At 42.7% G+C, this 18,172-nt stretch overlaps 1 protein-coding gene across 1 annotated transcript in view; it reads right to left on the bottom strand.

Annotated features, from left to right (window-relative positions):
- The window catches only part of LOC140463142 (bactericidal permeability-increasing protein-like), a 55,066-nt gene extending 40,937 nt beyond the window's left edge, over nt 1–14,129 (bottom strand). The window contains exons 1-4 of the mRNA XM_072556898.1: nt 13,939–14,129; nt 13,389–13,487; nt 12,669–12,835; nt 10,625–10,739 (exon numbers count right to left, since the gene is read on the bottom strand). Of these exons, the coding sequence (XP_072412999.1) occupies nt 10,625–10,739; nt 12,669–12,835; nt 13,389–13,393 (287 nt within the window). The 5' untranslated portion in view covers nt 13,394–13,487; nt 13,939–14,129. The remainder of the gene's footprint in view (nt 1–10,624; nt 10,740–12,668; nt 12,836–13,388; nt 13,488–13,938) is intronic.
- Between the last annotated feature and the right edge of the window lie 4,043 nt (nt 14,130–18,172).

Here is an 18,172-nt window from a genome sequence, read left to right as displayed (position 1 = left end):
CTCATTGTCACAACTCACTGGGGTAGTGCACTGGAAATCAATCCCAATATTTCACTAGCATATAAAGGTTTAGTCAAATTATCCAATAGCAATTTGTCTGACTAATAAACTCAGGTTAAAAGAAATCACTCACCAGTTGTTTGTATTGAACAAAAAGCTGACTGTTTATCACAAACAAGTTGTCTTTAATCAACAGCCCTTGGAAAAAATGAAATGCTAACTTATAACTCTACAACTTTAACTTTACTCTTTTTAAATTCCACCTTCAAAAACAGACATACTGAGATAGATAAGACAACTTAATGGGGTCAATGGTGGTAAAAAAATGGAAACCGTTCGATAACACCAGTCTGGACTGTAGGATTCGAACAGTTCCTTTCTATCTTTTCTGTCAATTCCTTTATTTTTCTTTGCAGTTGTCACAAGGTTGCTTGCACACTGATGTCCTCTTTTATTCACTGGTTGAGAATTTGTTGTTAAAAGTGATTTATTCCACCCTCGATATATGGTATGGTGGCTCAGTGGTTAGCACTGTTGTCTCACAGTGCCAGGGAGCTAGTTCAATTCCATCTTCAGGTGACTGTCTGTTTGTACATTCTCCCTGTCTCTGCATGGGTTTGCTCAGGCTTCCTTCCACAGTCCAAAGATGCAAAATTGTCCATAGAGTTCAGGGATGTGCAGGTGGGAGGGGTGCAGGTGTGATCTTCTTTGCAGGGTCATTATGGGCTGAATGGCCTGCTTCCACACTGTAGGGATTCTATGATTGCAAAGAAGGTGAGAAGGAGACAGCTAGCTGTTACAAGAGACTTTCTGATCCCTCAACAACAGACAGAAAAAACAGGGAGAGATTTTTTGACACTCTCTCTTTGCAGACTGGGGGTCCTCTGATGTTTCTTTTTATTACACATTGCGAGAGACTTGAATCCAAGCCTCCTCAGGGATAGGGACACTATCACTGTACCACAAAGACCCTGAATGTCTTTAGCTGCTCTGGCCCCACATCACCCAATCAGACCATTACATCGCTAGTGTCTACTTCTGCTTTTCTTGTTCCTGGAAAGTGAAGCTTTGGCCTGGATCTACCATTGGCCAGAGCCACTATTCCATTGTGGGTGGGAGCTGCACATGGGGATCCTGTGGAATCCTCATCATAGCACAGTGCAAAGAAATTAACCAGGAAATTGAATTTTCCATTGACATTTCCTCTATGTTTGGAACCTTCCAAAAGTCTCTATTTAAATCAGAAAATTTGGAGGGTTCCAACTAAATTAAGTAAAATAGTTACTAGGAACAAGTAACATTATAAAATATATAGTCCTGAGGGGCTATTTAACAGAACAAATATTTAGCTCACCTTTAAACTGAAGAATATTTCAGCTGACAACTGTGAAAAGAGGCTGTGATTTGTCTTCCTCTGATAGTTCTGTGCTACCCATATCACACACCCCAACCTACACTTGCCCCAGTCTACACACACCCCCAGACTGGACATCTCTGGGATCTGACACCTTTGCCCTCTCTTGAGACACCGTGTCCCCTTCCCAATTCTGCCCCCGGCCCGTCTTCCCCACAAATCATACCTGACCCCCTTCCTGCTCTGCATCCGGTATCTGATACCTTCCTCCCCCAACTTCCTCAGCTGCCAGATCCGACCCCCTTCTGTCACTCTGTACTCAGCCTTCCCTCCCCGATGCCCAACCTGGAACATGCCCCCCCCACCATCGGACCCTACTACTCAACCTCTCATACCCAGCATCCACCCCCACATCCCTGTCCTGATCACCCCACCCACCCTGACCTACTGTAACTACTGCATCAGATACCTGGGCCCTTGCCACCTTGCACCATGGCAGCACACCCACTGGGCACCTTGTCAACTCACACCTGGCACTCAACTCCTTGATACCTTAATCCCTATCCAGCTGGCATCTTATGTACTAGGTACTGCACCTCGACCCATTTGGCATTCCTACCCTCCTGGCACCCTTACATCATACTTAGTATTTGACAGCAGCTGTCAAAAAGGCTGTCAGAAGGTTTAAACTGAAGAATATTTCAGCTGACAGCTGTGAAGAGAGGCTGTGATTTGTCTTCCTCTGATAGTACAGATGTTAGAATGGAAGTACGGTTCTGCATTTCTGAAGGATCCCTGGCTGGACTCTCTTGCATCCACATTACTGACATGGTGAACCCTTGTGTACTGCTTCAGTGCAGGTTTACTGTTCTTTAAGGGTGGAAACAAAAACTGCACGCAGTTTTCAAGGTGCCGTCTCACAACTTCCTGTTCATTTGTAGCAAGGCTTCCTTCAAATCTCCCTGCATTAAAGGTCATCGTTTCCTTTCTTTTCTGAATTGCTTACTGCACCTGGAAGTTAACTTTCTCTATTCATTGTGTGTACGTGATCCTCACAAACCGCATGCCTTTTAAGACCTATCCTGCTCTTCTATTCCTATGATCAGATTAATTAACTTACGAACATATGAACAGGGAGAAGTAGGTTATTGAACCCTTTAGGCCTACTCTGCCATGCAACACAGTTGGATCTGATCTAACGTAACCTTAAATTCACATTCCCACCTGCCTCAAGTAAGCTGCACCCCCCTCAATCCATCTCTGCCTTAAAAATATTCACCTGTCAAGGTCTCTCAGGATCTTAAACGTTTCAATCAAGTCACCTCATACATTTCCTAACTCCAACGTTTGCAAGCTCAGCTTGTCTAACCTTTCATTATAAGGCAGCACAACCATTCCACGTATTGGTCTGGTACAGGTCTCTGAAATGCCTCCAACATGCAGACCTTCCTTAAATAAGGTGTCCAATACTGGACACAGTACTCTGGATATGGTCTGTGTGACTGAAACATAACCTTCTTACTTTTCTACGTATTAAGTTCCTCTTGAGATAAATGATAACATTCTATTACCTTACTTAGTTATTTGCTGTACCTGCCAATGAACCTTTTTGATTCATGGACAAGGGCACTTAGATTCCTCTGCATCCCACCTTTAAGATAATATGTCTTTTTTTTTATTCTTCCAACCAATGTGGACATTTTCACATTTCTCACATCTTTGCCACATATTTGCACATTCACTTAATTTATCTGAAGAAGAGTCATATCAAAATATTAATAGTTTGTCTGCCCACAGATGCTGCCAATTGTTCAGCATTTTTTGGGTTTGTTTCAGTATCTACAATATTTTTCTTTTAACCAATATATATATATTTGAAGTCTCCTTATGTTCTGTTGATAACTTAGTTTCTTACTGATCATTGAGTCATTAACAGATTTGGTGCCTCTACCTATTGTTCCTTTGTGTAGAACTTATAAAGAGTTGAGATCCTAGCACCAATTCCTGTAGCACCCCACTCATTGCCAATTGCCAAATGAGAAAAGACTCATTGATGCCTACTCTCTGCTTCCTGTTGGATAACCAATCTTCAATTCATATAATAGGCTACTCTCTGCACCTTGAGCCTTCTCTTCTGCAAGCACTTTAGATGTGGCACTCTATCAAATGACTTCTGATAGTCTAAGTATCAGATATCCACTAGTTTTCCTTTATTCACAGCATCCATGACCTCCTCAGAGACCTCCAACAGATCATTCAAACATCTTTCACAAAAACCGTGGGTGGCATGGTGGCACAGTGGTTAGCATTGCTGCCTCACAGCACCAGAGACCTGGGTTCAAGTCCTGCCTCAGGTGACTGACTGTGTGGAGTTTGCATGTTGGGTTGGGTTTCCTCCAGGTGCTTTGATTTCCTCCCACAGTCCAAACATGTGCAGGTCAGGTGAATTGGCTATGCTAAATTGCCCCATAGTGTTAGGTGGGTCGGTGTGGACTTGTTGGGCCGAAGGGCCTGTTTCCACACTGTAATGTAATCTAATCTTAAAAAAACATGCTGGCTCTTACTGAATAATTAGAATTGTTCTGCAACAACATGTTTAATAATAGTCTTTGACATTTTCTCTATGACAGATGTTAAATTTACTGGCCTGTATGGTTCTAGCTTCCAGCTTCATTTTCTTTTTGAATAAAAGAATTACATTTGCTATCTTCTGATCTAATGTGTCAGTCCCCAAATCAAGGCAGTTTTAGAAAATCAAAAGTCCATCAGGACCCAAGCACTTGTCTGCAGGCAGTGCTAACATTTTACCCAGTTCCTCTTTTCGAGAGATTGTGATTTTCCTCAATTCCTCCTTCATTTCGACTTCCTGATTTATCAAGGCTTCTGCAATGTTACTTTCCTCCTCTATCGTGAAGACTAATACAAAATACCTTTTCAATCCTTCTGCCATTTCCTTACTTTCCATTGTGAATTCTTCAATCAGACTTTCTATAGAACCAGCACTCACTGTCAACTCTTTTCTAAATATTTGCAGAAATGCTTACTACCTGGCTTGATATTTCTCGTTAGCTTTATCTTGTACTCTTACCTTGCCCCCCTTTAGTAATGTTTTGATCATTATTTGCTGTTGTTTTTGTTTTAGAACATAGAACGGTACAGCACAGAACAGGCCCTTGGCCAATGATGTTGTGATGAGGATTATTCCTAATGTAAAACAAAATAACCTAACCTACGCACCCCTCAATTCACTGCTGTCCATGTTCATGTCCCTAATGACTCTACTTCCACCATCACTGCTGGCAATGCATTCCATGCATACACACCAGGGGCAGCACAGTGGCTCAGTGGTTAGCACTGCTGGCTTGCAGCACTATGGACCCAGGTTCGATTTTAGCCTTGGGTGACTATCTGTGTGGAGTTTGTACATTCTCCCCGTGTCTGCATGGGTTTCCTCTGAGTGCTCCGGTTTCCTCCCACAATCCAAAGATGTGCAGGCCTGATGAATTGTCAGTGCTAAATTGCCCATAGTGTTAGATGCATTAGTCGGAGGGGAATGGGTCTGGGTGGGTTACTCTTCAAAGGGTCGGTGTGGACTTGTTGGGCCAAAAGGCCTGATTCCTGTAGGGAATCTAATCTAAACTCTGCATAAAGAACCTATCTCTGATGTCTTCTCTGTACCTTCCTCCCAACCTTCTGCCCTGCTACCTGTTTGAACTTGTATATACTCCTGCTTTATGTTTGATACTGTCTTTAACCGATATGATGGATCCCTTGGAATTTTTCTTACTCTTTGGAAAGTATCTATTCTGTGTGTCCTTAAATATGTCTCACTGTATCTCGATTGAACAGTCATATTTGCCAGCTGTATTTCATGCCGTCTTAATTGTCTTTATTTAAATTGTGAAATACTCTCAGACCCACTCTTCACTTCCTCATATTCTGGTCACTAACCTCTCACATCCCACATTATATTCCATCTGCCACCTTGTAGGCTGCTCATTTAAACTCTTCCTTTCTCTCAGGAATTGCTTTGTGTTCTCCTCACAGTTTACATTCCCACCTCACTTTGCATCATCAGCAACTTAGATGCAGTATTCTCTGTCTTGTCATTTATGTCATTAAATATTATGTACATAGCTAAGGGTCCAGAACTGATCCTGTGACCACTTATTAGTCACAGCTTGCATAATAAACTTTTGTGTGGCACTTTATTGAATGCATTTTTGATATCAAAGCACATCATAGAATCCCCATAGTGGAGAAACAGGCCATTTAGCCCAACATGTCCATACTGACCCTCCGAAGAGTCACCCTCCCAGACGCATTCCCCTAGCCTATTACTCTACATTTAGCCCTGACTAATGCACCTAATTTACACATCCCTGAACACGATGGGCAATTTAGCATGGCCAATTCCCTAACCTGCACATCTTTGGAACTTGGGAGGAAACTCACGCAGACATGGGGAGAATGCACAAACTCTGATGCAGACAGTCTCCTGAAGCTGGAAGTGAACCCAAATTCCTGGTGCTGTAAGGCAGCACTGCTAACCACTGTGCCACTGTGCCACTGAGCCACTGTGCCACCCACATTACATCTATTGGCTTTCCTTTAACTATGCTATTAGCTTTATATCTTTAAAAAATCTCTAATAGATTTGTCAACAACAATTTCCCGTTTTTGTAAATTCATTTTGATTTTATCGGAACATACTATGTTTTTAAAATTGTATTGACTTCCTTAATGATTGATTTGAGTATTTTCACAATGATAATGCAATGTCAACTTTAACCAGTAGTTTCTTACTTTCTCTTTTTCTTCTTTCGTGAAAAACAGTATTAACTTTGTTAATTTCCACTGTGCTTCTAAGAGCAGCACAGTGGCCCAGTGGCCCAGTGGATAGCACTGCTGCCACACAGCACCAGTGATCCGGGTTTGATTCCACCTCAGGTGACCATCGATGTGGAGTTTGCACGTCCTCCCTGTGTCTGCATGGGTTTTCTCCAGGTGCACCAGTTTCCTCCCACGCTCCAAAGATGTGCAGGTTAGGTGGATTAGCCATGGGAAATGTAGGGTTACAGGGATAGGGTAGAGGATTGGGTCTGGATGGGATGGTCTTTGAAGGGTTGGTGTGGACTCGTTGGGCTGAATGACCTACTTCCACACTGTAGGGATTCTATTCTATGATTATCAAATCTAGAATCTATGAAGTCCATGGGAACAATTATGCAGGATGAACAGAGGAAGAAATTATACAACAGAACACAGCTTTAAGGTTCACAATGACTTACAGTTAGTATAGCAATTATTTCAAGATGTCATATAGTCATAGAGTCATAGAGATGTACAGTACGGTAACAGACCCTTCGGTCCAACCCATCCATGCCGACCAGATATCCCAACCCAATTTAGTCCCACCTGCCAGTACCACGCCCATATCCCTCCAAACCCTTCCTATTCATATACCCATACAAATGCCTCTTAAATGTTGCAATTGTACCAGCCTCCATCACTTCCTCTGGCAGCTCATTCCATACCTCTGTGTGAAAAAGTTGCCCCTTAGGTCTCTTTCATATCTTTCCCCTCTCACCCTAAACCTATGCCCTGTAGTTCTGGACTCCCCGACCCAAGGGAAAAGAGTCTGCCTATCTACCCTATCCATGCCCCTCATAATTTTGTAAATCTCTATAAGGTCACCCCTCAGCCTCTGACGTTCTAAGGAAAACAGCCCCAGCCTGTTCAGCCTCTCCCTGTAGCTCAAATCCTCCAACCCTGGCAACATCCTTGTAAATATTTTCTGAACCCTTTCAAGTTTCACATCTTTCCGATAGGAAGGAGACCAGAATTGCACGCAATATTCCAACAGTGGCCTAACCAATGTCCTGTACAGCTGTAACATGACCTCCCAACGCCTGTACTCAATACTCTGACCAATAAAGGAAAGCATACCAAACGCCTTCTTCACTATCTTATCTACCTGTGACTCCACATTCAAGGAGCTATGAACCTGTACTCCAAGGTCTCTTTGTTCAGCAAAACTCACTAAGACCCTACCATTAAGTGTATAAGTCCTGTTAAGATTTGCTTTCCCAAAATGCAGCACCTCGCATTTATCTGAATTAAACTCCAGCTGCTACTTCTCAGCCAATTGGCCAATCTGATCCAGATCCTGTTGTAATCTGAGGTAATCCTCTTCGCTGTCCACTACACCTCCAACTTTGGTGTCATCTGCAAAATTACTAACTATACCTCTTATGCTCGCATCCAAATCATTTATGTAAATGACAAAAAGTAGAGGACCCAGCACCAATCCTTGTGGCACTCCACTGGTCACAGGCCTCCAGTCTGAAAAACAACCCTCCACCACCACCCTCTGTCTTCTACCTTTGAACCAGTTCTGTATCCAAATGGCTAGTTCTCCCTGTATTCCAGGAGATCTAACCTTGCTAACCAGTCTCCCATCAGGAACCTTGTCGAACGCCTTACTGAAGTCCATATAGATCACATCTACCGCTCTGCCCTCATTAATCCTCTTTGTTACTTCTTCAAAATACTCAATCAAGTTTGTGAGACATGATTTCCCACGCACAAAGCCACATTGGCTATCCCTAATCAGTCTTTGCCTTTCCAAACACATGTATATCCTGTAGACTGAAAGCTGAGATTGATGAATAACATTTTAATTGAGGGACTGGGGGATTATTCTGCCTTAATGACAACACTGTCCTATTAAAATATCAGGCTTTTCCTGCTTCTACAGAAAAGATGTGCTTTTATATTGCACCTTTCATGACCTCTAGCTGTCCCTAATGCTTTTTAGCCGATGAAATACTTTGGATATATGGTCCCTGTTTCAGGAGGAAAAACATGAGAGAATTTATGTACTGCAGGATTTCAAAAACACAGCCTGATTATCTCTTACTATTCATTTTTAGTGCCATGTAATCTTTTACATCTGCTTGAGGTGGTGCATGTGGCCTTAGTTTAGCGTCTCATCTGAAAAACAGCTCCTCTGAGAGTATAGCACTCCCTTGATATTATACTGGACTATCAGCCCTCACTTTGTGTTGGTCTCTTGAACTTATAACTTTGTGCATCTTTGCACATTTTAACATCTTTAACAAGTTTAGAAAAGGTCCAAAAGAGATCTGTGTGTGACTATTTCAGATCACCACAGTCTGATCTCCACAAGACAGGAGGATAGGTAAGGAAGGCATTCAGCCTCTCAAGTCTGTACCCTATTCTATCAGACCCTGGTCGATATGTATCAGAGCATCCTACCCAGACCCATTCCGCTATCCCTGTAACCTTACATTTCCCATGGCTAATCCACCTAGCCTGCACATCCCTGGACTGTGGGAGGAAACCGGAGCACCAGGAGGAATCCCACACAGACTTGTGTTTCTGTATAAAATAGCAAATTGATAGAACAGTTTAATCCTGAGTCTGCCATTTAAAGTTTAACCATGAATGCAGGCCAAACACAACTATAAACAGATAACAGGCAAAGTGAGAACTGATATTAACAAGATTAACAACAACAATATGTAGCACTTGTAACATTTTAATATGCTTTGCAGATGTAATTATCAAACAGAATTAGACACCAAATCCCATAAGGAGAATGGGCAATCAAAAGGTTGATCAAAGAAAGCAGTTTTAAGATGTATCAATGAGGAGAGGGAAATGGACAGTCAGAAGGGTGTACAGATGGGGAATTGTGAAGTTTTGGGCCTAGGCAGCTGAAGATACAGCTGACAGTCAGGAAGAAAGGAAATTGGGGCTATGCAAAAGGAGTGCAGGGATCTTATCAAGTTGCAGAATTAGAGACATGGGCATGGACTTCACAAAATAAGAGGGCCAAGGACATGGAATGGTTCACTGAGCATGATCCAGGAGGCCTGGCATCACTCCACAGGTATTTAGTCAGATTTGGTTTGCCTGGACCAGGTTTGAGATGCTGTGTAATTTACTGCTATAGTAATTTGTCTTTCTTTTTTTTGATCATTTCTGGGATGTGACTGTCACTGACAAGGCCAGAACTTGTTGCCATCCCTAATTGTATTTGTGCTGAGTGGTTTGATGCGGTGGCATTTTAATGGGCCGTTTAAGATTCAATCACATTGGTGTGAGTCTAGAGTCACTTGTAGGCCAGACCAGGTATGGGCGCAGTGAACTAGGTAGATTTTTACAACAATTGACAGTGGTTACCTGGTCACATACAATTACTAGGTTCACATCTTTTTCAAAAAATTCTTCATTTTTTAAAATTTTAATCCAAATTTCACCACCTAAATGGTGGGATTCAAAGACATATCCTTTGGAGCCTGGGGCTCTGGATTGCTAGGCTAGAGACACTACCACTACACCTGCAGCTCCCTATTTGGCATACGCTGTGGTGGCAGGACTGTAGGTTTCTACAAAAGAGTAAGTTAGATAACCCAAATGGCTTCTTCCTTTTTGTTTTGGTTCACTCTTGAGACATGGGGATCGCTTGCTGGGCAGACATTGATTCCCCATCCCTAGTCACCCTCGAGAAGATGGTGGGCAGCTACCTTCTGGAACCGCTGCCATCAGTGTGCTATAACTAGACAGTAAAGATCTACAAAAGGCCAGTTCCCTTTCACGTCATTCCTCTCTTCACGCACATGAAAGTTAGAGCAATGTGCAATGTCTGCACACCAATGACATTTACATTTTCCTGGTGGGAACAGGTTCAATGGCAGCTTTCAATAGGGAATTGGATATATATTTCAAAGGGAGGATTATGGAGTGAAGACCAAGAGGAGTGGAATTAATTGGATTGTTCTTTCATAGAGCTGTTACAGGCATCATGGGCCTAGTCTGGCTGCTTTATATGTTTTGGGATTCTTTCATTTCTTGTTGAACTTTGTTTTATATTGAAAGCACCTTAGTTGCATGAACAGAGGACCTGATGTGAGGCACACGTTTAGGGAAATTATTTTTTAAATCACATCCAAGTAAGTTATCTAGTTCAGTTTAACAAATCTAGTCAGCATGAACAAGTTGGGCCGAAGAGCCTGTTTCCGTGCTGTATACCACTATGACTCTATATAGTGGATGATACAGTTCCAGCTGGAAATTTGCAGCTCCAATCCAACATGGTCACTTGGCACCTGAGAAACCATGCAACTTAACTCCATTTCAAGGTCATTCAAAATGGGGGAGGGGTGGGGGGGTCGAGGGGATTGGTTAATATGAAACAAATTCTCCTTGTATGTTTTCCTGAAGAACACTCCACACACTCACCCTGTGACTTGATATTTGACATGGCCAATCACAGAAACGTGGGTTTCTCCGCTGACATCTGGAATCTGAATTTGCCAAAGTTTCTGTTGTAACACCTGGACCCCGACCTGTCGACCTGAGTGAAAAATCAGATGTTAGGCAATACCAGAGCCTTACGGTGCACATTGGAAGGCAGACTTGTGAAGCCCGTGCATTCAGCTACACACCAGACTTCTCCTCCATTAACGGTTACTACTATGGACTGCTACACTTGACCCACCTTACACTATCTGTTCCACTGAGAACTCTGCATACTCTATAGTCACTGGCCTTGCCAGATATTGCCTTGATGCCAAGCTGCATAGCCTCTTGAAGGGGAAAGAAAATGCGGAGATATGTTTTGATGAACATTATCACTGAATCTCTTCAGTGCACAACATTAACACAAGAACTCAAGCTGCGCATTAAATTCTAATGACATTTCTGGTTAGTAAATAAACAGTGAATCACGGATATGTTGGAGAGTGATCTCAATAACCATTTTCTCACAGACTGTGCATTTCTGCTTTAAATATTCAGAACATTTGTTGGTAAAATGTAAAGCAGAGTGTTTCTTTTTAATAATTATGAGTGATACTTCCTTGGTTACTGAATGTTGCTGGGTGTTTCAGTCAACATGCATATGTTATGTTGTAAACACTGAAAATGCTAGCAACTAGTGAAGTTGATGGCCCTTCGACACAGCATCAACATCGACTTCACTAGTTTCCAAATCTCCTATTCCCCACCTCATCACAGATCCAACCCTCCATCTCGGCACTGCCCTGTTGACCTGTTCTACTATCCACCGCCATTCCCACCTATCCACTCCCTCCTCGCCTCTGACCTATCACCATTACCCCCCATCTGCATCCATCTATCACTATCCCAGCTCCTTTCCCCCCTAGCCTCACCCCCACCTTCCTATTAATCTCTCAGCCCCCTTCCCCCTCCACATTCCTGATGAAGGGCTTATAACACCGACTCTCCTTACTCCTAGGATGCTGCCTGACCTGTGTTTCCAGCACTACAGTTTTCAACTATGATCCTTACTTTTGAACTCAATCCATAGTGCTGGTAGGAAGGTGGTCCCAGGATTCTGACCCAGCAACAGTGAATGTGATGTGGTTTTGAGTCAGGATGGTGTATGACTTGATGGGGAACATGGAGGTGTTAGTGCTCCATGCATCTTTTGTTCTTGTTCACCTAGGAAGTAGAAGTTGGGAGGTTGGAAAGTACTGTTGAAGGAATCATGATTTGTAGACGGCGGTGTTGGACTGGGGTGTACAAAGTTAAAAATTGCACAACACCAGGTTATAGTCCAACAGGTTTATTTGGAAGCACTAGCTTTGGGAGTGCTGCTCCTTCATCAGGTGGTTGTGAAGAATAAGATTATTCTTATTCTTTGTTGAAGAAGTCTTGGTGATTTACTGCAGTCCACCTTGTAGGTGGTAGATACTGCATTGTGGTGGAAGGAACGAATCTTTAAGATGGTGGATAGGGTGCCAATCAAGTAGACTGATCATTGGAGCCGCACACATTCAGACAAGTGGGGGATAGTCCATCACATTTTTGACTTGCGCCTTGTAGATGATGGACATGCTTTGGGGAAACAGGAGATGAGTTATGTACACTTCCTAGCCTCTGACCTGCTTTTCTAGTAATTGTATAAGACTGATGTAGGTTGAATTATTTTTTTAAAAAATCTGAAATCCCAGTCATTCATGGAAAGAATAAAGTCACAAGGTTCCACAGTTTGAAAAAAAATTGTTGTAAAACAGCCAAATAAAACAAACAATAAATCCAAGAAGTGCAAGAAGAGTTGACATTCAAACAAAAACCATAGAATTTTTTTTTACAAAACAATTAGCATTTCTAAGCTCAACTATTTCAGACTCAGATTAATCTATACATGGACAAGTGTAACAGTTGAACGTAAACACTCCACAAATGCTCACAGACTTTCTGCACTTTCACAAGCGCACTCACGGTGATCAGACTACCAGGCTGAGTGAGAGAGACTTACCATAATCTAGGGCTTTCTGAGTTACTCTCACTTTCAATCCCGGATTTGTGCAGAGCGTGTGTGAAGAAAGAAGTAGAAGGCTGACAGTCACAAGCCACACCATTTTCTCAATCTTCTCAATCTGTCCTACACTGTGAGATGGACCCTTAAGGTTTTTCTTATCTGTTCTGAACAAGACACAATTTATACGGAAGCAACACAGAGATGTTAGTTTCATTTTTAGTCACTGAGGAGGTTGGTTCATTTGCTCAGCATGACTATTCCCAGCAGTGTTTCCGACTGCACATAATCTCTATTGAAAAAGCTGCATCTACCACCTTCTCTGGTCTCTACACATCTATTACTGAAACCCTCGCTGGTCAATTTGTCAATACAGTACCAGACTCATTTCTTCCAACAATCTCTTGCTGGTCTTTTAACCTCCACTCTGTCTGAACTTCAGCTCTTGCATTTATTCACTGCTCCCGCTCTCTGTGACAATGTTTCAAGTCTAAGATTCTAATTATGCTTTTACAGTCTCCATGGTTTCCCGGCCTCAATAAATGCTGAGAGACCTGCAATATCTGCCCGCTGGTCCTCTCTCCCTAATGTTTCTAACATTGAGGCTTTTGCAAACACACCTTCTCTGCCTCGCAGTTGCTTTGTGGCCTTCAGTCCTATTTTGCTGAAGCTTCTCCACCAAACCCCAACTCTTCTTTGAAAGCTTCCGTTAAAACTCACCTCATCGAACAGGCCCCCTAATTTCTCCTTCTTTGGCTCAACCCCTGCGCCTTCCAAGCCTCTGTCAAGCTTCTTGCAAGTGTCTTCCAGGTTGAGGTCCTAAAAGAAATGCTGTTGTTATTGGTGAATGAGGCACACTTTCATTGCCTGGGGGAGGTTGTGTATTTTGCAGTCTCGTCTGACTGAACCAGCCCTATTTCTTGTTATTTTAAATTGGGAAACATAGGTGAAGGGCTGTAGCTTAAACGCAGTAATCATCGCTGAAAAGGGAGGATTGGTTAAATACAGATACAGTCACTAGTTGATGCCAAGCGTAGGTTTTCGAAACTTGCAAAAGATCACAGAGATAAACAAGGAGGCCAAACATGCAGAAGTCTTGGAAGAGTAATGAGCAAACTAGGAAATATGATTGGTCTTAATTGAATCAGATAGATTGTGTTTGAGAGGAAAATGATAGTTCACAGCAAGAGTGACCATAATTACATCAATAAAATCAAAAGAGAACAAAGGTCATAAGAGAGAGGCAACCTTGTATATAGTATTACAGTACCTGAACAAACCAGTTCTGTCATCGCCTGAGATGAATTAATGCAATGCTTCCTGAAGAATCAGTTGCCACATTCTCTGAGGCAGCCTCCTCCAGTCTTTCTTTCAATCAAAACCCAACCAATTAAGCAATCTGCAGGCTCTGAGCTCAGACTCGTCTCAAGTTGTTTAGTGTGTGTTTTCGAGAAAAGCTAAATCAATCTCTGGAACGTCCGCCCAACCTACTGACTAATCTGAGCAGCAATGTTGAAGAAAAGGATATGCAATAATAAAAATACTTAAATCAGGAGCTGAAACAAAAGCTTGTAAGTGGCTGGAATGAGCATGTGGTTTGTGAATCGCCTCACCAGGGATTGCTGCCAAACCCAGTTATACAAGGAATAGATCAACATTGTGCATTATCTGAAGTCAAGTAGGGAAGCTGTGTGAATGATAAGTGTCCCACACCCATGCCTCAGGATAGAGGGTCATGTTTGGTTTTATGACTGTCTGCATTGTGTCTGTATGTCACAATATCTCCCAGCCTTTGCTCAATGGAAGATTGCAAAAAGGGTGCTGTGAAGAGAAAGATTATTGCAGTCTCCGTGGTGATGATTAAAGGTGTTGGCTGAGTGGTTTTCACTACTGATGACATGGCACAACCTCCAGGGTGTGATTTGGGGTGGCACGGTGGCTCAGTGGTTAGCACTGCTATCTCACAGCGCCAGGGGCCTGGGTTCAATTCCTCAGGCAACTGTCTGTATGGAGTTTGCACATTGTCTTTGTGGGTTTCCTGCTACAATACAAAGCTGTGCAAGTTAGGTGGGTTGGCCATGCTAAATTGCCCCAGAGTGTGTGGGCTAGGTAGATTAGAATTTGGGATATGCAAGATTACAAGGATGGGGTGGCTTTGGAGGAATTGCCCTTCAGAGCGTTGGTATGGACTCAGTGGGCCAAATGGCTTGCTTCCACACTGGAGGGATTCTTTGATTTGTTGACTTTGCGATGTGTGTGAAAGAGAGTTGAACATTTTATTTATGCTGCCTGGCTGTCCAATGCCCATATACTGCTGCTCCTTCCTTAAAATATTTAAGTATTACCCATTTTATAGTTACCTTAAGGAATTGGATAGGGAGTTGCTGGAGGATACCACCTGCCCTGGTGGAGATGTGTTGAGCATAACCTTATATTTAGAGCTGAAATTCTCGAGGTTACTGTCAAGATGCATTTCTTTACACAAAACCTACAGGAAATCTAGAATCTTTTCCCCCTCCCCCACAAAAAGGAAAATCTCTACGGGCTAAGGGTCAATTGAAAATGTCACCATTGATTTTAAAACCTTGTATTACCTTTTCTGAATCATTGCCTCAATGATCTTGATCCTGTTGAGGTCAGACGTGTCATCTCACTCTCCTGATGGTCTTATCGCGTCTAACTCGGTAATGCAAATTGTATCAGTGCTATCGTGCAATAAGCTACACCTTGCTGTTAAAACAAGTTCCTCTTCTTGTTAAGACTTACCAGTGGCTCATTCTCTTGTCCAGTTAATTGCAGAAGCACTTAGACCAACGATAGGTAAACGCTTTGGTGATGTCACTCTATCCCATCCACAAGCTGCCAGTGACTGGTTCCACAGACGATCAGCTGTGAGCTCAATTCTTAAATACCTCAAGGTAATAACAGTAAAATCAATTCATCCCAGGAGAAAATGTTTTCTTAAGACAAGTCAATCTAAAAGTTCAGGGACATTAGTGCTTTATGAATACTCATGTATTCAGTCAGCAGTTATAACTGGTTGAGCAAAGAAGCAGGCAGCAGGGCTTGTAGAAGGTTCACTAATGTCCTTTAGGGAAGGAAATCTGCCAACCTTACCTAGTCTGGCCTACACGAGACTCCAGAGCCACAGCAATGTAATTGAATCTCAACTGTCCTCTGACCAATTAGGGATGGGTATTAATGCTGGCCTGGCTAGCAACCCACTCATTCCATGAGTGAATTAAAAAAAAGGCCAAAAAAATGCTCCAGGCTTAAACCTTCACATCAGATCTGGTGGGAGGTATAAGGAGGTCAGTGCAGGCTCATGACAGACGTAAAAGACCAGTCATGCCTTGCAGATAAAAAGTCATAGTCATAGAGATGTTCAGCACGGAAACAATCCCTTTGGTCTAACTTGTCCGTGCCGACCAGATATCCTAACCTAATCTAGAGCCACCTGGCCCATAGTCCCTCCAAGCCCTATCTATTCTTATACCCATCCAGATGCCTTTTAAGTGTTGCAATTGTACCAGCCTCCACCACTTCCTCTGGCAGCTCATTCCATACACGTACCACTTTCTGCGTTAGAAAGTTGCCCCGTAGGTGTCTTTTAATTTAGCTGTGAAATAGATACTTGAGTTGGTTGCTGTTTTGACAACAGTTTGAATTTAGCCAATCAGTTTAAATTATGCTCCAGAATACCACAACCCAGTCATAGAGTCAGAGTCATAGAGGTGTACAGCACGGTAACAGACACTTTGGTCCAACTTGTCTTTACTGCCCTTCTTAAACAGTGGCACCACGTTTGACAACCTCCAGTCTTCCAGCACCTCACCTGTGACTATCGATGATATCTCAGCAAAAGGCCCAGCAATCACTTCTCTAGCTTCCTACAGAGTTCTCGGGTACACCTGATCAGGCCCTGGGGATTTATCCACCATTAACCATTTCAAGACATCCAGCACTCTGTAATCTGGACATTTCGCAAGATGTCACCATCTATTTCCCTACAGTCTATATCTTCCTTTTCCACAGTAAATACTGATGCAAAATATTCATTTAGTATCTCCCCCATTTTCTGTGGCTCCACAAAAAGGCCGCCTTGCTGATCTTTGAGGGGCCCTATTCTCTCCCTAGTTACCCTTTTGACCTTAATATATTTGTAAAAACCCTTTGGATTCTCCTTAATTCTATTTGCCAAAGCTATCTCATGTCCCCGTTTTGCCGTCCTGATTTCCCTGCGAACATCTACCTCCAATCAGCTTTCGAAAGTTCTTGCCTAATACCATCAAAATTAGCCTTCCTCCAATTTAGAACTTCAACTTTTAGATCTGGTCTATCCTTTTCCATCATTATTTTAAAACAAATAGAATTATGGTCGCTGGCCCCAAAGTGCTCCCCCACTGACACCTCAGTCACCTGCCCTGCCTTATTTCCCAACAGAAGGTCAAGTTTTGCACCTTCTCTAGTAGGTACATCCACATACTGATTCAGAAACTTTTCTTGTACATACTTATGAAATTTCTCTCCATCTAAATCTTTAACACTATGGCATCCCAGTCGATGTTTGGAAAGTTAAAATCCCCTACCATAACTACCCTATTATTCTTACAGATAGCTGAGATCTCCTTACAAGTTTGTTTCTCAATTTCCTTCTGACTAATGGGGGTCTATAATACAATCCTAATAAGGTGATCATCCCTTTCTTATTTCTCAGTTCCACCCAAATAACTTCCCTGGATGTATTTCCAGGAATATCCTCCCTCAGTACAGCTGTGATGCTATCCCTTATCAAAAATGCCACTCCCCTCCTCTCTTGCCTCCCTTTCTATCCTTCCTGTAGTATTTGTATCCTGGAACATTTAAGCTGCCAGTCCTGCCCATCCCTGAGCCATGTTTCTGTAATTGCTATGATATCCCATTCCCATGCTCCTATCCATGTGCTGAATTCATCTGCTTTCTCGGTTAGGTCCCTTGCATTGAAATAAATGCAATTTATTAGTCCTACCTTGTCCCTGCCTGCCCTGACTGTTTGGCTCGCTTCTGTTCTCAACTGTACCCGTCTCAGATCGATCTCTTTCCTCACTATCCCCCTGGATCCCCCCCCACCCCCACCTTACTAGTTTAAATCCTCCCAAGCAGTTCTAGCAAATTTCCCTGCCAGTATATTAGTCCCCTTCCAATTTAGGTGCAATCCGTCCTTCTTGTACAGGTCACTTCTACCCCAAAAGAAATTCCAATGATCCAAAAATGTGAATCCTTCTCCCATACACCAGCTCCTCAGCCATGCATTCATCTGCTCTATCCTCCTATTCCTGCCCTCACTAGCTCGTAGCACTGGGAGTAATCCAGATATTACTACCCTTGAGGACCTCCTTTTTAAATTTCTGCCTAACTTTCTGTAATCTCCCTTCAGAGTCTCAACCTTTTCCCTTCCAAGGTCGTTGGTTCCAATGTGGGCAATGACCTCCTGCTGGCTCCTCTCCCCCGTGAGAACATTCTGC

This window comes from Chiloscyllium punctatum, chromosome 37 (assembly GCF_047496795.1).
Source record: "Chiloscyllium punctatum isolate Juve2018m chromosome 37, sChiPun1.3, whole genome shotgun sequence".
Classification (NCBI taxonomy): Eukaryota; Metazoa; Chordata; class Chondrichthyes; order Orectolobiformes; family Hemiscylliidae; genus Chiloscyllium; species Chiloscyllium punctatum.
Note: the sequence above shows the minus strand (reverse complement) of the source record. Positions and strands in the feature narration are given on the sequence as shown.